This window comes from Dendropsophus ebraccatus, chromosome 5, assembly GCF_027789765.1.
Source record: "Dendropsophus ebraccatus isolate aDenEbr1 chromosome 5, aDenEbr1.pat, whole genome shotgun sequence".
NCBI classification, from domain to species: domain Eukaryota; kingdom Metazoa; phylum Chordata; class Amphibia; order Anura; family Hylidae; genus Dendropsophus; species Dendropsophus ebraccatus.
In genome coordinates, this window is record NC_091458.1 from 160604176 (window position 1) to 160630523 (window position 26348).

At 42.8% G+C, this 26348-nt stretch overlaps 1 protein-coding gene across 3 annotated transcripts in view; it reads left to right on the forward strand.

Moving 5' to 3' along the window:
* BCAS3 (BCAS3 microtubule associated cell migration factor) overlaps positions 1-26348 on the forward strand; it is a 657814-nt gene that overhangs the window by 599021 nt on the left and 32445 nt on the right. For 2 of the 3 annotated variants that reach the window (XM_069971782.1, XM_069971780.1), the window contains one exon: positions 21614-21781. In XM_069971782.1, coding sequence (XP_069827883.1) covers positions 21614-21781 — 168 coding nt within the window. Of the gene's footprint in view, positions 1-21613; positions 21795-26348 lie in introns of all 3 variants that reach the window. The other variant, XM_069971781.1, reaches the window with a different exon arrangement.

The window sequence follows — 26348 nt, forward strand, 5'->3', positions numbered from 1 at the left end:
TATCTCTAGTGAAGGGCTGAGAGGCTTCCTGTGGAGTTGGCCCTTGTGTCTCTATGTGAGATTATTAATGTGACACAATATAATTGGTGTAAAATCATACAAAATCAGTTGTACATCCATTGTATTAGTTCCTGAGTCATATTGAACTACATTTGCATCTTTATTCTAAATAGCGGATCTGTATAGCAGGTGGATTGTAAAACAAAGATATTGTCTAAATGGTAGCTCTCCTGGAATTTCCTTCAGCCATAGACTGTTTGGAAGATGACAGAGAGATGAGTTAAGTGACTGAAAGCCGTAGGCCAGGACATGTCAAATGCAATAAGTTCTTCACTCAATCATCTCACCTTCCAATGCCACTCTGCCTTCTGCAGACACCAGATGCCTGATGAATAATGCAAGAGACAAGGGCAAAACCACTCGGATATGTGCACAGGAAAACTTTGGACAGTGTGGATTGGCCTAGTACTCAATGATTTTTTATGCAGCATTCTTCTGGTAGCATCCAAAGTTAATACCCTGTGGATTTTGATTCTTAAGGAAGTGCATTTAGTGTTTATCGTGACTGATTTAGATAACTTACATCTTCTATTTTCCGGTCTGAAAAAGACGGATAAAAATAGAGAACCGGCAGCTTTGCAGCTTTAACTGTCAAAATCACTGTGCAGACACCTTGTCAAAGTGTAAAGGGCGGGATGTGAGAGCTGCCGCTTCTCTGCAAGGGCATCCAGAGCACTTAAGGTGGCTCTAAACTTACCTGACTACTTCCCTAGGGTTTGCTTTTTCTTAGCTTTCTCTCTGAACTCAACATATCATGCATCAAACAGTCTTCCAGCTAGAATCCTAACTATATATGACATAGCAGAAGCCGGTGTGGGGGTCATGGATAGAGGTGTTGGTTGACCAGGTAATTCAGAGGACGCCACTCCATATGCTGTTATATAGCGCTACTTCTGCTGATGGTCAGGCCAGTGTTAATAGCCGCCACCCGACAAAATCTCGTAGCAAAAGGTGATTGTCTCCCCTAAAAATCACTTGGTTCCTCCGTCTGTCCTCAGAAAAAGAGTAATTACTCCAGAGAAGAGACATAAATAAGAGAAAAGCTTCTTCTAACAGTTCTGGATTTTTTTTTCTGTCATGTAAAAAAAAAAAAAAAAGAAAAAAACCCTGGATTACAAATCGATATATAAACTGTATAGAAAATACAAAAAAAAAAAAGAAATACGTTTGATATATCACAGGGACACGTTAAACGTTTTTATCAGCGCAGCTAAACTCCTCACGATAGCATAAACCAGAAAAAAAAAGTTAAAAAGATGAGCGTTCAGACCACGACCAATAGGGAGAATGAGCCAGATGTAGTAAATGCTTAGGGTATGTTCACACTATGGATTAAACGCTAAAATTTCAAGTGGAGGCTGTGCGGTAGACTCTGCTTGAAGTTCCGCCTGCCCCATTGACTCAATGATATTCTCAAGCTCAATAAGCCATCCGCTGTCATGTCAATTCTTTGGGCAGACAGCGGATTGAGCTTGAGAATAAATTTCCAATAACCCGTCACTAGAAAGTTATACAGCCAGTACCTATTATCAGGCGCTGTATGTCCAAGAAAAAGTCATGTAGTTCTTTACGGACCCGCCCAGTGCTCCCTGCTGCCACCTCTGCCTGGGTCAGGAACTGTCCGGAGCAGAAGTTCTCCTACTCTGAAAGTTTGCAGCTGCTCTAGACAATTCCCATCAACGACAGAGCATTGTGTTTATTAGAAATAACTACACGACTTCCTAAAGTTCTGGACAGCCTGAATTCTTTATACAGAGATGGTTTACAAATCTTTGTAACTTCCTTGCACAGGTTTACATTTTAGGGTTAATGTGTTTTCCCTTAGACCCGCCAGCAGCACAATATATGGAAAATTATCCACCCTGCAAGCTGATAGGAGAGTGGGAAATTTTAGCTGCCTTAACTCCTCTTTTTATGTATGAAGAACGCAGAATCGCAGAACAAGAAGGTTACTATAGAAAAAAAGAAGAAAGATAGCTAAATAGGTAGATAACTTATACACAAAGACCTTATAGTCTACAAGAGGTTATGTGTAGGAACCCTGTAACAGCAAAAAAACAAGCAAAGAGAATGCTCCATGGTGTTAAAGTGTCAAAAAGAGGAATACAAACAGAAGTAAAGGTGGACCCCCTCACCTGGTGCAGATCCGAGGCGCAACTCTCACTACAGCGTATGCGGGACTATGGGACCCCCGCCTGACCAGCCTCTTCCTCAGGTGTGTATATATATATATATATATATATATATATATAAATATATATATATATATATATATGAAATTACATCACCTTGAAAAAAAAACCAAAGATGGCACTCAGTCACTTTTGTGGAATCGCCCCGGGGTTAAAGATAAAGAGATAAACCGTGTTTAAATGTTTTTATATTTGCCCTATGCTTATTCATCCGGCATTTCAATGATTTGGACTTGTTAATAAATATATAACACAACTGGATGACCAGTTAAACGTGGCTTTGGCTTTGAAGACTTCTCTTGTTAAAGATGAGAAAAACAGTTTGCCAGGGGACGGTGATATCCCCTGATAATAGAGAATATGTACTTACCCGTCCCTGTGCCCCCTGCAGTGCTGCTCCTGTTCCTGCCACGTCCTGATTTGGTCACTGATTGGCTGAGCAGGTACTTTCCACTGGCTTGTGATGTACCAGGAAACTGGATGAAACTGGAGCCTGGCGGTGGTCAGGAAGCTGGTGATGTGGTGCTGCAGGGGAACGGGGATGGGTGAGTATACATTGTTTATTATGTTCCTGCACCTCCCTCCCTTCAGCAGAATTTTGATTTCCTCCCGACATCTCCTTTAACCTCATATGTTGTGCTGCTGATGGGTGCAAGGGAATATTTTTTTTCTCCATATTACCACAATTAACCCGCATGTTCTGTATATCTCAGCTTAAATGTGGACTGTAGGATTATTATTCCCTGCATCGTATTTTTACATGCTTGGTGTTGCTTTAAACTTTGCTTTTATCTCATATTATCACCATTCTCGGGAGCAGCGCAGCTTCAGAAATAAAGATTACTTCTCAAGTGTGTCAAAACAGATAACTCAATATGGCTCCTTTAAATAGCATGTTCTGCCGTCCTCAAAGCCGACAGTGTCCTATGTTTATAGTCGTCTGTCTAGTGTGATTGGCGGAGGATGGCGTGTTGGCTGGAAACAGTGATGTAATCCACTGGAGGAATGAGAATCTAATTCACTGTTATTCCTGCAATAAGGAAATGATTTTTTTCTTGCTTCTTATCTGATTATAACCTCGCTTGGTGTTGCTGCGGCCTGTTGGGCAATGGGAAGGCTTGTTTGGCTGCCCTGTCTTTCCTTTGTTTCTGTTACAGTTCATGAGTGGTCAGATGTATAAACTTCTCTGCTGCTCACTGGGGTATTGTCTTTTGAAGCTTTGTTCCAATCCGGCTTCTTGACATTTATAAGAAACTGAGCGATATATTAACGTAATTCATAACTGGCCTGTCCTTTGGGTCATGATGTTATAATAGTGTTTTTCTTTCCACTTAATGTAAAGGAATGGAAACTCGAAGAACTAACAGCCATTTGGCAAAAGATTAAGCGCTCATCTCCCACTTTGCTATCTTTAAAGAACATTTACCCTGTCTATGTGTCTAATGATACAGAGCATGAGACCTGGGCATCTGCAAGCTGGATGGGATTTGTCAGTAAATTGTCTAAAAGTTGTTTATTGCAGGAAAGTACAATATAGTTCATTATAGTTATGAATACAGGTAGACAAGAAACTGGACTGCATTACGGCACCTACTGGGATTGTCACTCACTGTTCCCAGACTTACAGCTTCACATATCCCTCGACATGCTGCAGTATGTGTCCCTATCATTATAACTTTCAAAATCTCAATCAACAGTGGATATAAAACAAGTTTGCAATTTACATTCATTATTTTATTTTTGTTATCCTGCTATAAAACAAAGCTATACTTACCAGAAATTCAGGTCCAGTCTCCTGTAGGCAGCTATATAACAGCTACACTGACTGTATCCAGGTCCAGTCTCCTGAAGGCAGCTATATAACAGCTATAATTACTGTATCCAGGTCCAGTCTCCTGAAGGCTGCTATATAACAGCTATACTTACTGTATCCAGGTCCAGTCTCCTGAAGGCAGCTATATAACAGCTATACTTACTGTATCTAGGTCCAGTCTCCTGAAGGCAGCTATATAACAGCTATACTTACTGTATCTAGGTCCAGTCTCCTGAAGGCAGCTATATAACAGCTATACTTACTGTATCTAGGTCCAGTCTCCTGGAGGCTGCTATATAACAGCTATACTTACCAGAAATTTAGGTCCAGTCTCCTGTAGGCAGCTATATAACAGCTATACTTACTGTATCTACGTCCAGTCTCCTGAAGGCAGCTATATAACAGCTATACTTACTGTATCCAGGTCCAGTCTCCTGAAGGCTGCTATATAACAGCTATACTTACTGTATCCAGGTCCAGTCTCCTGAAGGCAGCTATATAACAGCTATACTTACTGTATACAGGTCCAGTCTCCTGAAGGCTGCTATATTACAGCTATACTTACTGTATCCAGGTCCAGTCTCCTGAAGGCAGCTATATAACAGCTGTACTTACTGTATCTAGGTCCAGTCTCCTGAAGGCTGCTATATAACAGCTATACTTACTGTATCCAGGTCCAGTCTCCTGAAGGCAGCTATATAACAGCTATACTTACTGTATCCAGGTCCAGTCTCCTGAAGGCAGCTATATAACAGCTGTACTTACTGTATCCAGGTCCAGTCTCCTGAAGGCAGCTATATAACAGCTATACTTACTGTATCCAGGTCCAGTCTCCTGAAGGCAGCTATATAACAGCTATACTTACTGTATCCAGGTCCAGTCTCCTGAAGGCTGCTATATAACAGCTATACTTACTGTATCCAGGTCCAGTATCCTTAAGGCTGCTATATAACAGCTATACTTACTGTATCCAGGTCCAGTATCCTTAAGGCAGCTATATAACAGCTATACTTACTGTATCCAGGTCCAGTCTCCTGAAGGCAGCTATATAACAGCTATACTTACTGTATCCAGGTCCAGTCTCCATACCACACACTCACCGATGCGTCTTGTGCACCCATACACCCCGCCGCTTCTTCATGTAGTGCACCCCTGTACAGGTGTCAGTATAACAAGATACTCAATGCTATCCACCTCAGTGGTTTTAATGTTGCGGAGAATACAGAAAAGGATCCATTGCTCCATCCGCTGGACTTTCCAGACATTACTGTAGACACTCGCTACCTATGTGATAATAATCCGCAATAAAGTTTTTGGAGAATAGGGTAGAAGAATTTAGATTTTATTATATGTTATTGCATATTATTACATAATCCAATATATATATATACTGCTTAGTTTATGTGTTTGTACATGACTTTGCTGTCTTTTCCTTCGGTATACGGATTTCCTATAACTGGCCACTTGCCCAGGCGGGGTGTAGAGTTTTTACAATACACCACCAGGTAAAGTGAATTCACATGTAACCAGATGTAATCCATACACAGCAGCTACCACAAACGGCCATGAAACAAGACAAATCCAATTTAGTGTCTCTGAGAAATTTAATCTTCTGCCTTTGTACACTCTAGAAAGTCTTGCACTGTCAGATCCCCCCGCTTGTGGGTGAACGTGATACCCCGTGTTGATCTGCTATGTATCCAGTCTACGTTTACATGTGTATGCTAAAACCACAGGGCTCCTATTTACACTACTGGAGTTCTCTGCTCTCCCAAGTGTGGAAATCCAATACACTCTTAAATTATGTCTTCCAAGAAATCCTTTTTCTACACTCTTGTGTGTGATGGCGATATGACATGGCTTGTGTTTTTTAGACTAACATGACAGGAGTGACTTAAGCAAGCAGTTCAGTATAGACACCGCTATTGAGGCCTTAAAAAATTCAAATAAAAAAATTCAAAAGGTAAAAATGCAGACTTAGGGCCCTATTCCACCGGACGATTATCGTTCAGATTATCGTTAAATCGTTCGAATCTGAACGATAATCGTTCGGTTGAAATGCAGTTAACGATTAACGACCGAACGAGAAATCGTTGATCGCTTTATAAGACCTGGACCTATTTTTATCGTTGCTCGTTCGCATTGAATAAGACATCGTTCGGTCGTTCGCAATAGATACGAACGCAATAGCGAATAAATAGCGAAGAGAAACGATCGCAATTACGATCATAAGTAACGATTATCGTTCCATGGAAATGACCGAACGTTTTCAGGTCTTTCGCAATAGCGGTCGTTTGAGATCGTTAATCGTTAACGATTATGCAAACGATAATCGTTCGGTGGAATAGGGCCCTTAGGCTATGTTCACACGGCTGTTTTTTTTTTTGCTGTTATTTTGGCAAACGACCGCGAAATGGCCAAAAAACCATTCATACATTCCGCATATACAGATGATGTTCTGTATGTAGATTCCAGCCTCATGATTCATTATGATGCCGGGAGCTCCGAAACAGTCCAAATCTTCGCACTACTGTACTGACACAGGCACATTGCCTCCAGTTTTACAGTTCTATAATAAAGTCAGCAGCAGCATGGGGTGGCATGACCCCTCTACTGCCACAAATAACATGGGGGTGGCATGACCCCTCTACTGCCACAAATAACATGGGGGTGGCATGACCCCTCTACTGCCACAAATAACATGGGGGTGGCATGACCCCTCTACTGCCACAAATAACATGGGGGTGGCATGACCCCTCTACTGCCACAAATAACATGGGGGTGGCATGACCCCTCTACTGCCACAAATAGCATTGGGGTGGCATGACCCCTACTGCTACAATTGACTGTGTTAAAAACGACAGGACTGCCTCTGTTGCACCACTCCTAGATCTCGTTGATGCTCATCTTCTGCTGGAATCTAGATACGTCACATACCCGGCTCTTCCAGATGCAACATCACGTCCCTGCTCAGCCAGTCAGATTGGAGTGGTGTCCTACAGTCTCTGATTAGATGAGCGGGCAATCACCGCCGGGGTGACTCAGCCGAGGACCTGACTTTTCAGCTAGAAGAGCTGCAGGACACCGGTCGCTGTCGACAGGACTTGGAAGCGACGCTGTGGGGCACGAGGATAGGTAAGTTTATTTTGTTTCCTTTAGGGTATGTGCACACTATGGAATCCGGGCGGATTACCCGCCGCTCGTGACCACACGCATCTCCGGCTATGCCAAAGACTCAATTCTATGCACATGGGGATTCCGCCATCCGCCCAATGTTCTATTGTGAATAACATAGGGGTCCATGAAATAATTGCATTGTATTTTGTTTATTTTGATTGTTACATTTTACATCTTCCATGGCATCCCACTTTCTTTGCAGTTGGCGTTGTACATGGACGTCATTGATGCTACAAAACTATTCCCGGTCAGATTGGATAGGAAGGGGACAATATTTAGAATGTAGGAGAACAGCTGCAGTACAGATGGGAAACCCGTTACAGGTTGTGATGCTGGGAGTGAAGGTCATGTGTATGTCGGGTGATTTGCTGTAAGATCGGGGTCCATGGAGTCATTGTCACTCAGCGAGGCCTCGTACGTTTCGGGCATGTTTGTTGCTATAGAACCATCTTTCATTTCTGTGCTTTGTCTGTAGACAGGTTAATGAATGACTTCTAGATTAATCAGGTGGTATATGGAAAGCAGGAACGCTGACATCTATTCTCCTAAGCTCACTCGGCTTGCTTCACATTATATTTCACTTATCTGTTTTCCGTGGAGACTAGCGAGACTTCCCATAGAAAATCAATTGGGCGGCCTGGATTTGTGGTTTATGTGTTTTCTCTTTGTCGTGCGGTGACAGGTTAAGCTGATGGCTTCAGACTTTGATACTTATAGGGATTTCCAATTAAAATAGAAATAAAATATGGGGGGGGGAAACTGAACTTTTTGGAAGGCCGTATAATCTATAGGTTAATAAATATTTTTGGAAAGAAAAGTAAATTTTTGGGGTTTTTTACTATTCTTGATTGTACACTGACTAATTCCTGCAATGGGCCATGTCTGTAACTTCCGCTTTATCCCAAAAATGACGTATCCTGGCGGACAATTTTTGGGTCGCCTTTTTTCGTATTGGACTTGTCGTTTTAGGTTACGTGCACACTGAGGAATCCGGGAGGATCACCCACCTCGGATTCCGCAGCTCGCACTTGCTCGCGGCCACGTACATCTCCACTTGTGTCATAGACTCCATTCTATGGTCAGGCAGATTTCGCGGCCGCCCAAAAAAATAAACTGTTCATTCTTTGGGTGGACGGCAAAATCTGTAATTCAATGTTTTCTTGCAGCGGGGAAAGTCTTTGAATCTCTGCGGCTCTGTAGTGACACAGCCGTGCGTAGGGCCCGTGGTGTGAGCCCAGCCTTACCCTGATTGTGCAGGTTTAAGGACAAGACATATTGGATTTAATTCCATACCTTACTATGTAGTGAACCAAGTTATATCTCCGCTGTGCGCGTCCATATAAACACAAGTTTTTGAGCAAAATTGAAAGAATTTTTGCATTTCTGTATGACCTTAACATTTTATGCAAACACAAGTGTAATTTCTTGGCGTGTTATTTGATTCTCCGATAAAGCCAGGTAGTCCTTGTCTGTCAGCCGAGGTCTTAGTGCTGGATACATATTTGATTGTCGGGTTGTACCAACGTTATTGCAATCCATTAGATACACAAGAGTCTGTTACCATAATCCGGAGCCGCTCTCGGCTTTATATACAGTTTGTTTAGATGGAATATTTGTCTCCTGATCATTCCCATCTTCACGTGTTCCGAGTGAGAAGTAAGAGGTCAGGTACAATGTGAGGGGACGAGCTCTGGGCCTCTTTGTAAGAAGAATATCTCGTTTCTCATCTGAAATTCGGCCCTGATAGATCTGACAGACGAGCAGCTATCTCCGCTGATTTATGGAAACACATTCCCGCAGATTACAAAGTTCAGGCTTCAAAAGTTTCCAACTTTTTTTTTTAAAGTGACAGATTTGCAGAAGGCGTCAGGCTTAACGTCTTACTTGTCTACGGTCTTGAAGTAGCTGCTGGATAATCACCAGAATATTTCCAGAATTGCTTCTAGGAAAAATTACCGAACTTTACAAAACATTGGATAAAAAATCTGATTATATTCCGCCCCCCACTGAATATACAGAAAAGTAGAATTGTCTTTTTTTTTAATACAATCAGTAACATTTTATTACAGAACAATAAATCCGGGATTGTATACTACTGATAGATCCAAACCTAAATCTTAATTGTAGATGGTTCCAAAGAACGGCCGGCAGGTAATTACACATTGTCCTGGCGTTTCTCTGCTTCCTCGCATTGATCAGGCTTTTTTGCTTTGTTCCACATTAACTTTTAATCAAGTTTTAATGACGCAGCTTGAAACTTGTGGCCATTACCCGTTATGAAGATTAAGCTGGTAAAGTATGATGAATGGCCGTGACCCTCTCAAGGGCCGGGATTTATTTCCCTTTTATGATTGTTTGCAGCGTGCGCTGTCTCCTTCCATGCAGCCAGACGGAGCAGATCTATTGTTTTTATTTTCCCTGTTTTGTTTTATGGAACGGACCATCAGTTGCCATGATCACATGCATTTGATCTTCATGTTAAATGAAATCTATTGCCTGTCCAATAATTCCATTTTAATTAATATCGTTCCCTTGTATGGCGCCAAAAGAATTCCACCTGGCATTAAGTATGAAGAGACATTAACGGAAAAAGACAAACATTAAGGCTATTGATTGGTGTCTTCAGATTCCGAGTGATAGACTCGGTGAGAAGAAAATTCCTTCGCTTACTGATGTATTACCTGACTGAGCGCACTGACGCATCCGGCTGCTTCTCCATCCAAACAAGTGATACCTATGGGGTTCACACTGCGTTTTTGCAATCTGTTTAACGTATCCATTTTTAATTGGTTACTTCTACTTTTGTGTCCGTTAAAAAAAAACCACATCCGTTTTGAACCGTTTTTTTTTTTTTTCTTCAGAAGTCAATGGAAAAACGGATATAAATGGATGACACACAATTACATCCGTTTATTCCATAAAACATATACATGTTAAACGGATTGCAGAAAAGCAGTGTGAACCCAGCCTTAGGCGGATGGTTCCCTTTAGTTTTATTTTCATCTGCTAATTCTTTGTTTTTTTTTCTAACCATAAAATTAAAGTTGGGAGTAAATGTACATGAGGCATGTATAACAATGCGGGTTACACATATGAATGGGAAATTACTATAGAAAAGATCTGCTGCTGATCCTTCACCACAAAGTGACGCCTGACTAGAAACACATAATTATGAATATAATGTTTATATATATAGTGCTTGTTTATGTATATAGCTCTTGCTATATACTGCTTAGGGTACGTGCTGTAACAATGAGCAGATAGCGCAGGACCCAAGACATATGTATGTAGATTGGAGGGAAGAGAATCGGTCACACTCATGGTGTTGCACTGGGAGCACATATTAGGGCTCAGTATATCAATGCAGAGAGAAATCCGTTGCCGCTGCCCGGGATCCTTGCCGGTCGGTTTTCACCATCGATATGAAATGGGACTTGGATCCTTGGAGCCGCTGCACTCAGGATGAAACCTAAAAAGGTTTATTGTGCAGAACTAGGGTAGGTGTTGTGTTGGGGCACACCGAGCCTGATATGAGAGCTAATCCACTCTCATTGAATGAGACTTTTACACGACTTGCAGAGCCAGGGGACGCACAAATGATGGCTGCATTGTTCCTGCAGCCCTGACTTACATCATTGTTGGCAGCACATATCCTGTTCACGCAGGGAGGTGTATGGCCAGCCAAAGATCACTTTTAGGCTTATACAATGCCAGTGATCAGTCAATGGCTGATGATCACACAATGATTTCCAACAGATATTATTTGATATTCATTACATTGTACATTATTTAAGTTTAGGTTGAATGCTGGCTGCTTATGGGTGCGGCAATTTTTTAGAGGGTTTATTGAATTTTATTGAAAAGATGGTGAAAGGACGGCCAAAAAAAAAAGTGCGTGAACAACTTAAAATAACGTCCACCAATAAATTTCCTGAACGTTAATTTGATGGCTGCTGTGATCAACTTTATTCTATGCATTGTGTAAACCAACGGCTGTTATTTTGAGTATTAAATAACCGTCGTTATTTTTATAAAAAAGGGCGGTGAAGTTGGCCAATAAACGAATAACCGTTCTCTTTGTTGGCCAATCATTGGGTCTTACAGACTGTGATTAGCTACACGTTGGCCTTACATGCAGTACTGCAGCGGTTTCACTGAAATGACACAGTACCACAATGAGCACCGCCGAACATCGGGCAATAATCAGCCTTTTTGGAAAATATTCAGCCCGGCTAAAAGTCCCGTTATTTCCACGCAGCCATAGAAGACTATAAGAAAGACTATTTTATACCAATAAATGTAAAAATGTGTTAACATGAACACTGATAGCCAATGCAAAAAGTTGTCCAAGCTTGAATAACACCTATACTTTTACCAAGCTTTATGTTACTTTGATAGGAATAAAATAAAAAATTTTAAAAAAATTTTAAAAATTTGAAGTGTGGTTATAAATGTTGTGGTTATAAATGTTGACGCATGCATGAGTATGGCAATGGTTTAGGCACCTAGACTTGTCACATGTCCACTCAAAGGTCCTTCTCCTTAATTGTTTGTCAAATTTAAGATCCATTTATTTTCCTTTTGACTTTTCACCACAAATGTTTATACTTCTTGACCTGAGAGGCAATGAGCCTTGAGATGTTTAAGTCGAGCTATGCTAACGCAGCGGAGGTGAGAGCCCACAACTGGTGCCATTGTGCGTTATCATGTGCAGTAGAATTGCTGGTCTGGAAACACATGTGCGCACCGCTGAGAATGAGCTAAGAAAAGCCACGGTAAACAGAATGATTGTGCTCAAACAAATGTCAGGTAAGAACATAGCTGATTGATTTGCATCATACTGTAAGTGCACGTATAGCTGGAACCTTGCGCTGATCATGGAGGAACCTGCCGACCTGATTGGAGGAGGAAATAGACAAACCATGTTAGTTTAGGAACATTCCGTGTTTGTTACAAACCTTTGCTTGTTTAATTACCCGATTCCTGTCTTTTAGTTCCGTTTAGTGATTTAGAAAAGTCAGAAAGAGAATTGGTAAAAGTGATTGAATAAAAATAGAAAAGATTTGACCATTGTTACTACTGCTATCATTATTATACTGTACATAGTATAGATTTACCAATACTACACAGGAAGTCCACGCATCCATCAAAGTGTCTCTTAAAGTCCAACTACCGTGCATCCCCAAAAATAAGACAGTGTCTTATACTAATTTTTGCTCCCAAAAATGCGCTAGGTCTTATTTTTAAGGCATGTCTTATTTTTCCCAGAAGAAGAATTCACGACACATGCACAGCAGGGACAGAGCGTACAGTATGGCAGCTTCTGGCCACTGGAAGGAGCTCACCACACTCATACAGCGCAGCAGGGACAGTGTACGGTATGGTGGCTTCCAGCCACCTGGGGGCAATAACCACAGCACACTCATACAGCACAGCAGGGACAGCGTACAGTATGGGGGCAGGTGACAGGATAAAGGCAGACTGTGTGTAGCTCTAATCCGGGTGGTAGGGGACAATGGGATGGTGGCAGGTGCTCCTTGCTCTGAAGGTTAACCTATTACATGCCATTTCTTGGAGGGATGTTTAAATGAAATAGATAAAAATTAGACGAAAAAGACATAATAGGTTTCTGCAAGACACAAAAGAACTCCAGTGGTATGCCACCAAGTGCCTTCAAGGGATGAAATATACAAAAATTAAAACAAAAAAATGTAATAGTTATAACTGATCATTTGGCTGTGAGTTATTTTGGTGTATCGCCACCTTTACCAGAGCACCATGAGGTGCCCAGTCGAGCACTTTGCCAGACCGAGTATACTTGCCCAACTTGGTTGTCAAGCATGATAAACACCAGGAAAAATTCATCCCAAGGACACGACAAATACCAACACACCACAAGCAAAAATACTAAGTAATGTACATTTTTCCACTTTTTGCTATAGACTGTAAAGTAAGACCTGTCCACAATATAATGAAAAACAAAAAAGCCCATTAAGACCCCAGCATGGCAAATAACGCTGTACTACGCTGTGTGCGAGTTCGCCCTCATATACAACATGGTGTCAGTTCTGGACAGAACATTTCCCCGAGGATCGGAGCTGCAGGACTGGATGTTTATACTGCTGTGATTGTGTTTACGGGCTGCGTCCGCTGCATAACAGATCTTTTTAGTCTTCAATAAACCACTACAGTCATTTTCCCCAGTTTTGAAGTGGAAGGTGAACTGAAGGTTTAGTATCAGGAAGCCATTTTGTGGCTGTCAGGAAGGTTTCAGCAGTTTGTCAGTAAACACACCCTTCAGAGTCTGCACTCTGTCAGAGATCTGGTAATCCCTTTAATCTCGGCATTGACTTACCTAACATTATTCTTTTTGCCATTCACTTCTGGGCATTCCTTGTACTTTAGAAGTGCAAAATAATTTAATACCTGGCTAAGCCATTTTGTCATAGTTTTTCTTCTTAAAAGAGCTGGAATGAGCTGGCCATTGACAAATCGGGAGATCTGGGCCAAACGTGGACGCGTAATTCAAACATAGCTTCTAAGATGTTTGGTGTCAAGAGCCGAGGGATTCATTACGTTCTATCAGACTGGCTGCCACTTACATATCTGACCTGTACATTGAGAAAACATAACTAAGAAGGCCGTAACCGAGAATCTTGTAGCTGCCAAATTTTTATGTATTTATGAAATGATTCTCCGAGGAATGCCGTGCTACATGATGTGTTAGGAAATAGTCGTTATGTAGACAATTGACCTTTCTAGGGATATTTAAACATTGAATTGGATTTGCTGCACAGCTGCAATTATTTACACTGTATGGTCACTTTATTACGGCCACCAAGTAGTAGTGCCTTGGACGTTTTTTTGGCCTTGATGATTAATTCGTTCTGGAGACATTCTGGCCCATGTGGACAGAATCACTTCCGCAGGATTGCAGTTCCATTAGACAGAGGTACTGACGTGCTCTAAGGAGTCGGTTCTTGTTCCAGAGATGCTGTACAGCCGGGATGGGGAACTGTCGGCCTTCCAGCTGTTGCATAACTACAGTTTCCATTATGCCTGGACAAAGATAATGCTTTGGCAGTACAGGCATGATAAAATTGTAGTTTTGTAGATCCCCCATCCCTGCTCTACAGGAGTAAGATCTGGGTCCTGAGAAGGCCTTGGAGGCTAGGAAAACTCAGTCATGTTCCTTTAGCAATTCCATGACTATACAAGTGTTGTCGCCGCTCTGTCATTGGGTAAACAGTTACCATGACGGGATGATTGGCCGCAATGCTTTTATAAGCCCAGCTGTCCGAATGTCGATTGACCCATATTGGTATGGAAGTCACTTTAAATTTATTGACACTATACTAATATATCTCTATATTCTATGGAAGCATTTTAATAATATCCATTCAGTCCCCTAATTTATATTGTTCATCTTTACAAATTAAATTTCTGCTACTCCCCATGAGTCTTCAAGGTTTTCCCTTTGGGCGGCACAACTGCTCTATAAAACCTATGGAGTGGTTAATAAGGGAGTTTGCAGTTACTGATGGTGCGTGAACTGCCCGATGTAAGCATCACAAGAACAAAATATTCCCCCAGCTCGGGGGGGGGGGGAATAATTTGTAAAAGAAGCAAAATGTAAAGGCTCTATTACACAAAACAATTGTTGGACTTACTTGGCCGATTACTGGTCTTTAAGGACGATAATTGTTTAGTGTAATAGCGCATACTTAAAGGCAAAGATCAGGCAGCATGCATGATCTTTAATGTCAGTGATGGTGTGCTGTGGACCGCCACTGACTTCAATGGGCAGCCTGAATGATCTAAAGTTTGTTTGGTCTGCCCTTCCTGCTTGCTGTCTGTGCGTGTAATAGCACAGGCAGCGAGCGGGGAACAAGAGGGTTGCGAGCTCTGACCTAACAAATCATCACTTGCTTCCCTGGCAAATTGCGACATGTAATACGGCCTTTACTTTCTTCCCTCTTAACCTTTTGGCTTTTTGGTGCTCTTTTTGATCAAATGGCTGAAACTGAGTGAGCGTGTAGCTTTGACTAGAGTGCTAAAAATGTGTCTTACCCTGATTGCATTCAGAGAGATAGTGTCTGAAATCTCGTCAAACCACAGAAGGGAGTGGAAAGAGAGCACAAGATAAAACAAGAGTTCAGAGAAGACTTTGTAAATCTCCAGTAAGAAAATCTTTCAATGTATGTAATCCCTGCAACCCACACATACGTTAACATTCGCGCCTCACACGTCGAGGCCGAAAATAACACAAATCAGCTTTTAGATCTTGAATGTGCTTGTAACACTTTTATTTGCATCTTCTGTTCTTCCTCAAGTATCCCAGGAACACGGGACTGACCCTTCATAAAGTGTCTGTTCACACATGCCGAGAATCCTCATTTGGCAAAACTTCAAAAACCCATGTTCTTTGTTATTCAAAGGTCTACTTGCAAGAGACAAAATAGTTTTGTGTCTTTATCTCCCTTGAGAATAACACAAGTCAAGAATGCATCTTTCATCGATCTTTTCATTTACTGTCAAGGAATGTGAGAAACTTGTCCGAGTTACTATCGGCCGTCTCCCTATTTACACCAATATTTATCCAGGGAGGTGTGAAGAGTTGTGTGCCTGACCGCAATCATCCCACCTGACGCCTTTGTTTTTGTTTTTTAAGAAACTCGTCGGAAAAGTGGATTTTGTTTTCTTAAGTATCACAATGTATATTGATGTCACTTGGAGACGGTGATTTGTACGACATTAGAACGTTAGATTTAGCCTGTCACATTAAAGGTCTTTAGAAGGGAGGTAAAGCCAGAAAGATTTCAAAGGGCTTAAAGTTTCAGAGCTCTTTACTGCGAGTTCAAATGGGGTTTGGTGAAGTTCAAGAGCAGATGTCACAAGATTCGAGGTTTTCTGCTGTGGAGCCCTCAGTAGTATCTAGAATTTGGTCTTTCGTAAGTGACTAAACCGACGTGACGAAACTCTGTGGCCACAACCAGCTAGAAGAGGCCTTATACATCCATGAATGGTGTGCATTGTGTGCTGCCTATAATGTTCCATTATCTGCCGCTCTCTTTGCTGATGTATAGAGTAACTGGCTGGCCAAGTGTTTATGAACAGTTATCATCCACTACTTTGGATGTTATCAGAGGAAGGGACGCCTGCCGCGGGGCTTGGTCTCTCACCCTTTCTATTACCACCTGTCATTGACAGAGAGTGTGCGGTGAAGCTGCACAGTCACTGACTACAAGTGTAGATAGTTTCTGACGGCTGATCAAAGGGGAAAACCAAAGGGGCTGATAACAAGGACGTGTTTCATGTACTTTTAACTTTGAGAAGCTCTAGCATTTGCATTTTTTTCCGTAGCATGGCAAAAAGAGACTCTGTGAATGCAGCATATTTAATTGTCTAATACAGCAGTAAAAGGTTTATGTCAGAAAAACACGACTGCTACCACTTTCAATGAAGGAATGCCATCTCTTTATCTGACTTTTTTAACCTAAAACTCAATTTATGGAAGGTTTATTTTGATTTGAAAGCTATATTTATGTAAAAGTGAGAATAAAGGGGAAACATATGAAATGTGGCATCTGAATAAGTGTTAATGGTATTGGATTAGATTGACTAAAACTAAAAATCAGTTGCAATCACTCGTGCCAGGTTCGGATGTCGGTACAAGGTCTCCGGGGCTCTCCCAACTGTCTACCAACAGATGGCTGATTGAGATAGGGGTCAGTTGTGATTAAAAAAAATTACTGCAGAACCCCTTTGTTTTGGGAGAGATAAGCTGTCTGGCTATGGCTTGAAGTGTCCCTGTCATTATAACTTTTATATTACAGCTATACTTACTGTATCCAGGTCTAGTCTCCTGAAGGCAGCTATATAACAGCTATACTTACTGTATCCAGGTCCAGTCTCCTGAAGGCAGCTATATACCACCTATACTTACTGTATCCAGGTCCAGTCTCCTGAAGGCAGCTATATAACGGCTATACTTACTGTATCCAGGTCCAGTCTCCTGAAGGCAGCTATATAACAGCTATACTTACTGTATCCAGGTCCAGTCTCCTGAAGGCAGCTATATAACAGCTATACCTATACTTACTGTATCCAGGTCCAGTCTCCTGCAGGCAGTGATATAACAGCTATACTTACTGTTTCCAGGCCCAGTCTCCTGAAGGCAGCTATATAACAGCTATACTTACTGTATCCAGGTCCAGTCTCCTGAGGGCAGCTATATAACAGCTATACTTACTGTATCCAGGTCCAGTCTCCTGCAGGCAGTTATATAACAGCTATACTTACTGTTTCCAGGCCCAGTCTCCTGAAGGCAGCTATATAACAGCTATACTTACTGTATCCAGGTCCAGTCTCCTGAAGGCAGCTATATAACAGCTATACTTACTGTATCCAGGTCCAGTCTCCTGAAAGCTGCTATATAACCGCTATACTTACTGTATCCAGGTCCAGTCTCCTGAAGGCAGCTATACTTACTGTATCCAGGTCCAGTCTCCTGAGGGCAGCTATATACAAGCTATACTTACTGTATCCAGGTCCAGTCTCCTGAAGGCTGCTATATAACAGCTATACTTACTGTATCCAGGTCCAGTCTCCTGAAGGCAGCTATATAACAGCTATACTTACTGTATCCAGGTCCAGTCTCCTGAAGGCAGCTATATAGCAGCTATACTTACTGTATCCAGGTCCAGTTTCTGAAAGGTTTTTAGTTTTGTGCTGGTTAAAAAAAGAGACTAAACACATGAAGTCATGTCCAGTACAGAATATCAGTGTATCCATTAATCACATGACTGCCTTCTCTGTTAGTGTGCAAATGACCTGATAATTTCAGAACTTCCCGTATTTAGTCTTTTTTAACCAGCACAAGACTTAAAAGCTGCATAGCTGTTATATAGCTGCCTTCAGGAGACTGGACCTGGATACAGTAAGTATAGCGGTTATACAGCAGCCTTCAGGAGACTGGACCTGGATACAGTAAGTATAGCTGTTATATAGCTGCCTTCAGGAGACTGGACCTGGATACAGTAAGTATAGCTGTTATATAGCAGCCTTCAGGAGACTGGACCTGGATACAGTAAGTATAGCTGTTATATAGCTGCCTTCAGGAGACTGGACCTGGATACAGTAAGTATAGCTGTTATATAGCAGCCTTCAGGAGACTGGACCTGGATACAGTAAGTGTAGCTGTTATATGGACCTGGATACAGTAAGTATAGCTGTTATATAGCTGCCTTCAGGAGACTGGACCTGGATACAGTAAGTGTAGCTGTTATATAGCTGCCTTCAGGAGACTGGACCTGGATACAGTAAGTATAGCTGTTATATAGCTGCCTCGAGGAGACTGGACCTGGATACAGTAAGTATAGCTGTTATATAGCTGCCTTCAGGAGACTGGACCTGGATACAGTAAGTATAGCTGTTATATAGCTGCCTTCAGGAGACTGGACCTGGATACAGTAAGTACAGCTGTTATATAGCTGCCTTCAGGAGACTGGACCTTGATACAGTAAGTATAGCTGGTATATAGCTGCCTTCAGGAGACTGGACCTTGATACAGTAAGTATAGCTGTTATATAGCAGCCTTCAGGAGACTGGACCTGGATACAGTAAGTATAGCTGTTATATAGCTTCCTTCAGGAGACTGGACCTGGATACAGTAAGTACAGCTGTTATATAGCAGCCTTCAGGAGGCTGGACCTGGATACAGTAAGTATAGCTGGTATATAGCTGCCTTCAGGAGGCTGGACCTGGATACAGTAAGTATAGCTGTTATATTGTTTCATTCAGTAGACTGGACCTGGATACAGTAAGTATACCTGGTATATAGCTTTATTCAGGAGACTGGACCTGGATACAGTAAGTATAGCTGGTATATAGCTTTATTCAGGAGACTGGACCTGGATACAGTAAGTATAGCTGGTATATAGCTTCATTCCGGAGACTAAACCTGGATACAGTAAGAAGTAATAAATCTACCCCATTGTATGGAAATCTGCAGTAATATGGTGTGTAGTAGTAATTCTGACCACTCATCTAAAGTGCTTTAATGTAAACAGTTTTTCCAGGCAAATATAATAATTCCTCACTTTACGATGTCCTTGTCTTTGAATAACCTTCCCTTACTAAGGTCCTTTCTTCATCTGTATAATAAGATGTATACTCGCGGTCCAGCTCGTATTGTCCCTGAATAACTAAAGAGAAGGCAAACATTCAGTCAGTGACGTTCTCATTGGTAAGTGGATGGCCGATGGCCTCCGGGGTGGTGGAAGCTGTAGGTCTGGACGGGGACATTGGATTGGATAGAGGAAACAACAGGATCTATCTGTAAAGTAAAGTAAGCTTTTTTACTATACAGAAAATACTATTAGCGACCATCTTTGTAGTGCACTATAGAGCACAAAAAGGCTTCTAGTTACCAGTTGCCAAAAGCCAGAGACTTTTGTGGTAGCCCTGTATTGTGTGGCACGTTACCCATCATGTGCCTGTGGTTTGCACTAGTGGATTGGGGTGTATTTTCTAACCACCTGTTAGTAGAGATGAGCGAACTTGCCGAAAGTTCTAGTTTGCACGAACACGAACAATCGTCATTTGAATCCCTCTGCCTGGAGAAGGTGGATGCAGCCTGAGGACTGTCTGGAAAGTGTGGATATAGCCATAGACCATAGAGTGTATCCATGTTTTCCAGGCAGTACCCGAGCGACATCCAACTTCTCCAGGCAACGGGATTAAAATGCCAATCGATTGGATTTGTACAAACCAGAACTTTCCTCAAGTTTGCTCATCTCTTCTTTTTATATTTTCATGTATTTTATAACATTTGGAGGCTTTAGTGGGAATGAATGGACATCCATAAACCTATGGTCTACATGTTAGAAGACCTAACCAATAATTTTCGCGTATGAAACGCTTTTGATCACTGTCTTGTTCCTCATGAGAACTCATTGTTGGCACTTTACAATAAATACCTCAATTGGCCAATGTTTTTTTTTTGTATTTTATTTTAGAACCATGTGCTTTTAGGGTCCAGCCTTTGAACATTTCACACAATGTTAGTGAGATAAAAATGACTCGAATAACACACATGGTCTCTCTTTAGTAAGATGACTAGATGCTCTGGAGGTAAAGCTGGCCATAGAAATGTCATGGCCATCAGCCATGCAGGATGTGTCTGCCCACCGAAAGTTCTTTCCATAAACATTGAATTGCTCAACCGTGAATGTTTGTTTCCATGTGAACAAATGAAAAGCAGAAAAACTGTTCAAGTGCAGACACAGAAATCATTTCTCCTGGTTCATGGCTGGTCTTCTTGACAAGGTCACCCATGGTGTCGGCTACAGGTGGATATCGCCCACTTGATTATTACTGCGTTTGGATAAAAAGTTCAGATTTGATGTCTCAGTTTAATTCAAAAGATTCCAAAAGTGCTTCCTCCATTTTTATAGTGTCCTTCTGCCATCTATGAACCCATCATGTATGACCAAGGCAGTGGGAGAGCCGAACCACTACGGAAAAAAACCCTCTAGGTTAACAAATTGCTGAAAACTATTCTACTAACCAAACAATTGGATATAAAAATTTTTACAACAGTTAATATTATCTCTAAATCCAATATTTTGTTTAAAGGAGAAGTCCGGCGGGGGTGGGGGGTTGGTTGGGGATTCATAGTGGGGAGAAAATCACAAAGAACATATGTTTACTGGACCTCATACCCGCGCTGTGCAGCCAAGGCAGCGATATCCTGGCCCAGTCACCGACCTCTCAAAGTGTGTTCACTATACAGGACCAATAAACTATATGTGCACCCCCGTTGGGTCATGATCATTATTTTTGGCCATAACTGTGAAATTTGCTGCCAAATTGATGGCGGTCCAAAAAGACGGCTGCAAAATAGTGTGTGAACATAGCCGTAATGTTATACATTTATTATCTCAACAAACCGGGGACGGGACGTGAAATATTTCCACACCATCTAGAATTTCTCAGTGGCTATGACAATTTCTGGCGACAAGTTTAGTCTGGTGGAGTCGTCTTCTGTACTGGGCGGAAGCAGAACAGCCATACATTGTATTGTTTCTGCTATCTGTCTGTGTTTTACTATAAAGGATAGCCTCATATATAGCTAATGTCTATATACAACCTGCAAGTTGTAGATAAATGTTTGTGTTATTGGTCAAAATATGTTGTTCCAGTTATTGCTTCTGTGTTCTTTATTAGTCTGTACGTAACTTTTTTAGCATAGAATAAAAGAAGTTTAATTCTGTTAACTTATCAAAAAAATTAAAGACTATACGTATAAAGTTCAAAAATATTTGGGCAAAAATATGTATATAATGTATTTTTCTCTGGTTTGCTCTAGGTGCCTATGACAGGAGTGTGACCCTGCTGGAAGTATGTGGTAGCTGGCCAGATAGTTTTGGCTTACGTCATATCTCTTCTATTGAAAGCACCGATGAAGGTCTCCGTGAACGGTTAGCTGATGCCATGTCGGAATCTCCAAACCGAGACGCGGTGGTATCAGGAACAGGTACAAAAAAGAGGTGTGATAAGAGGTCCAACTATTCTTTTTTTTGTTTTACATCAAACTTGTCATGTTTTACTATATACCATTGTCACAGTTCCACACTGCTAGATCAATATGTATTTGCTTGAAAGTGATATTGTCACCCCTCCCCCTTACTCTATGTGCGATTCTCCGCACCATCCACAAGCTTAGATGCTGCACATTCTATATATATCTGTATAACACTTGTCTGTGTTTTTTTTCCACTCTAAAATCACTTTATTTTATTGGTAGACAGTGTCACCTAGGCAGGGATTGATGGTAGTTAGGCTCCCTCTCCCCTATAGGAGAGGTTGCCCAACTGCCATGAAGCCCCACCTAGGTGACACAGTCCATATAAAAGAGGGGGCTCAACTGCCGTGAAGCCCTGCCTAGGTGACACTGTCCATATAGGAGAGGGGGCCCAACTACACTGAAGCCCTGCCTAGGTGACACTGTACATATAGGAGAGGGGGGCCCAACTACACTGAAGCCCTGCCTAGGTGACACTGTACATATAGGAGAGGGAGGCCCAACTGCCATGAAGCCCCACCTAGGTGACACTGTCCATATAGTAGAAGGGGCCCAACTACACTGAAGCCCCGCCTAGGTGACACTGTACATATAGGAGTGGGGGGCCCAACTGCCATGAAGCCCCGCCTAGGTGACACTGTACATATAGGAGAGGGGGGCCAAACTGCCATGAAGCCCCGCCATAGACGACACTGTCCATATATAGGAGAGGGGGCCCAACTGCCATAAGGCCCCGCCATAGACGACACTGTCCATATAGGAGAGGTGGCCCAACTACCATGAAGCCCCGTCTAGGTGACACTGTCCATATATACGAGAGGGGGTCCAACTGCTGTGAAGCCCTACCTAGGTGACATTGTCCATACAGGAGAGGGGGCCCAACTGCCATGAAGCCCCGTTTAGGTGACACTGTCTATATAGGAGAGGGGGCCCAACTGCCATGAAGCCCCGCCTAGGTGACACTGTCTATATAGGAGAGGGGGCCTAACTGCCATGAAGCCCCGCCTAGGTGACACTGTCCACTGATTAAATTAAAGATATTTAAGAGCAGAAAGAAAACACAGACAAATATTAAACAGGTATGTATGGACTGTGCAGCATCTCATCTTGTAGATGGTGCGGAGAACTCTGGTCTGTCCACCATCTGTGGGCGGCTGTAGGAAGTAGCTGTATTTCCCCAGAGTGCATTGCAGAATGGTCCTTAGTAGCTGCCCAGTTACCGCAGTCACCTCTCCTGTCTTCCTCCACTGATCTGTATACACAGTAGTCCCTCACACACAGCTCCAGAGATCTCACTAATACATAGTGCTATGGGACCTCAGTCCCCTGAATTTCCACTGTCCCCACCAATATATCACCTATTATTTGTGCTCTTTTATGCACTACTGCCGTATAATTAAAGAGAATGGAAAAATAGCAGTATACTATAGATGGGCGCAACTCCGGCGGGCTCATCTCCGTACTCCACCTATACTGCTATACCAGGAGGAAACATTAAACAAAGAGAAATAGAAAATCCTACAAATAATTTCTGGATTATAGTCTAGTTAGGACTAAAACAATGGATCTTACATTATATTAGACAAAGACTTGCACAATAGTGAGTCCCCGAGACCCCCCCCCCCCCCCCATTATCTTGTAAGCTGACTGCATGGTACACAGCCGGAACCCTTCCCATCCCAATCCATCTCTGTAATGTCCAATTATAAAGATAAATAATTTCATTTATTTCCATAGATTTAATAAGGCGACCTCCTCACAGGAGGTTATGGGATGTTACAGACACTTATATCTGTTGTGTTCACAATTCCTGCTCTCACTTGGTTGTGTCGGGGGACATTTTGTATCGCATGGAATAACCCTTTCATCTCAGATATTTATTGCTTCTTGATTTCTACATCATTTCATGCGGTTTTTACAGCATTTAAACATTCGGGCAGCACTTCCTTCTTATTCTTATTTCTATCGTTATTTTTATTGCATCGGTAAATGATTGTTAGTATAATGTTTGACTTTAAGACGAGGTCTTCTGGCCCCTAAACATAATTATCATGTAAATGAAGGATGAAAGAAAAACCCTCTTAATATATCCTTTAGTTGTGTTCTCATGCATTTAAAGTGAATCTGTATTGCCAGAACACCCCTTCCCCCCAAATCCCTGTAACCATTCGTTAGCTATTCTCAACCCATGCCTGGTCCAAGGGCCTATCTGTCTCCTGGGGCCAGTGTTCTGGTAAAAAAAATAATTTTATTCAGGCAGTGAGGCGTGGCACAGTGTCAAAGGGGCAGGACCTACATCATCCATGCCTTAGACCTGCAGACCTAGGTCACGGATGCCCCAGACCTGCAGACCTAGGTCACGGATGCTCTAGAGCTGCAGACCTAGGCCACAGATGCTCTAGGCCTGCAGACCTAGGTCACGGATGCCCCAGACCTGCAGACCTAGGTCACCGATGCTCTAGACCTGCAGACCTAGGCCACAGATACTGTAGACCTGCAGCCCTAGGCCACAGATGCTCTAGACCTGCAGACATAGGCCACAGATGCTCTAGACCTGCAGACATAGGCCACAGATGCTCTAGACCTGCAGACCTAGGCCACAGATGCTCTAGACCTGCAGACCTAATTCACGGATGCCCCAGACCTGCAGACCTAGGTCACCGATGCCCCAGACCTGCAGACCTAGGCCACGGATGCTCTAGACCTGCAGACCTAGGCCACGGATACTGTAGACCTGCAGACCTAGGCCACAGATGCTCTAGACCTGCAGACCTAGGCCACAGATGCTCTAGACCTGCAGACCTAGGCCACGGATACTGTAGACCTGCAGCCCTAGGCCACGGATGCTCTAGACCTGCAGACCTAGGCCACGGATGCTCTAGACCTGCAGACCTGGGCCACGGATGCTCTAGACCTGCAGACCCAGGCCACGGATGCTCTAGACCTGCAGACCTAGGCCACGGATGCTCTAGACCTGCAGACCTAGGCCACGGATGCTCTAGACCTGCAGACCTAGGCCACGGATGCTATAGACCTGCAGACCTAGGCCACGGATGCTCTAGACCTGCAGACCTAGGCCATGGATGCTCTAGACTCTGCCCCTGTGACACGCCGCCCAACAAGTCAATAAGATTACTGTAAGTTCCAGGATGGTTGGGGCATTGTAAGCTCTCCAAAGGAATAGTGTAAGCTTGTAGGCACGGAGCATCTATGAAGGGTTTCTTCAGGTCTTATTCTCACCCAACAATATGATGTGCCGAGTATAAAGAGCAAATGTTTGTAACTGTGTAAATGGGCCTTTATTTAGCACATTGCTTTTAAGTAAAATTGTCTGAAAAATATTATAGAACCAAATAACGGAGCGTCGCTCTGCAGTGTAAAACCCGGTACAGGATATATATGTTCTCCATCATCCAACTAGAGGAAGGTCAGAATATTCGGAGATGTTCTTGTACTATAAAACCTTCACAGGAAAAATGTAATTCAGTTACTTATAGCCAAGGTCTTCTAGTAGTTCGGTGTTGTGCTCTTTAACATTGTCAGGATAGATGGAGGTTCCCACAATGCTGTGGAAAGTCTCCAGTGTGGTTGGGGTCACACTTCGTTTTTGCCATCCGCTTCACATATATAAATCTAATATAAATTTATTTATAATGAAAGTCAATGGAAAAATGGATCCAAATGGATTGCACACAATTGCATCTGTTTTGTTATTATTATTTATTTATTTATAGAGCGCCCTTAATTCCAAAGCAAGAGATGGGGGTAACAAACAGGAACAATACAAGATCAAAAACACATTACATGAAGGCAAATGGCCGACAGGTACATAGGGAGAGAGGAGCCTGCCCGCCAGGTATTACATAGGGAGAGAGGAGCCTGCCCGCCAGCCTGCCCGCCAGGTATTACATAGGGAGAGAGGAGCCTGCCCGCCAGGTATTACATGGGGAGAGAGGAGCCTGCCTGCCAGGTATTACATAGGGAGAGAGGAGCCTGCCCACCAGGTATTACATGGGGAGAGAGGAGCCTGCCCGCCAGGTATTACATAGGGAGAGAGGAGCCTGCCCGCCATGTATTACATAGGGAGAGAGGAGCCTGCCCGCCAGGTATTACATAGGGAGAGAGGAGCCTGCCTGCCAGGTATTACATAGGGAGAGAGGAGCCTGCCCGCCAGGTATTACATAGGGAGAGAGGAGCCTGCCCGCCAGGTATTACATAGGGAGAGAGGAGCCTGCCCGCCAGGTATTACATAGGGAGAGAGGAGCCTGCCCGCCAGGTATTACATAGGGAGAGAGGAGCCTGCCCGCCAGGTATTACATAGGGAGAGAGGAGCCTGCCCGCCAGGTATTACATAGGGAGAGAGGAGCCTGCCCGCCAGGTATTACATAGGGAGAGAGGAGCCTGCCCGCCAGGTATTACATAGGGAGAGAGGAGCCTGCCCGCCAGGTATTACATAGGAAAAGAGGAGCCTGCCCGCCAGGTATTACATGGGGAGAGAGGAGCCTGCCCGCCAGGTATT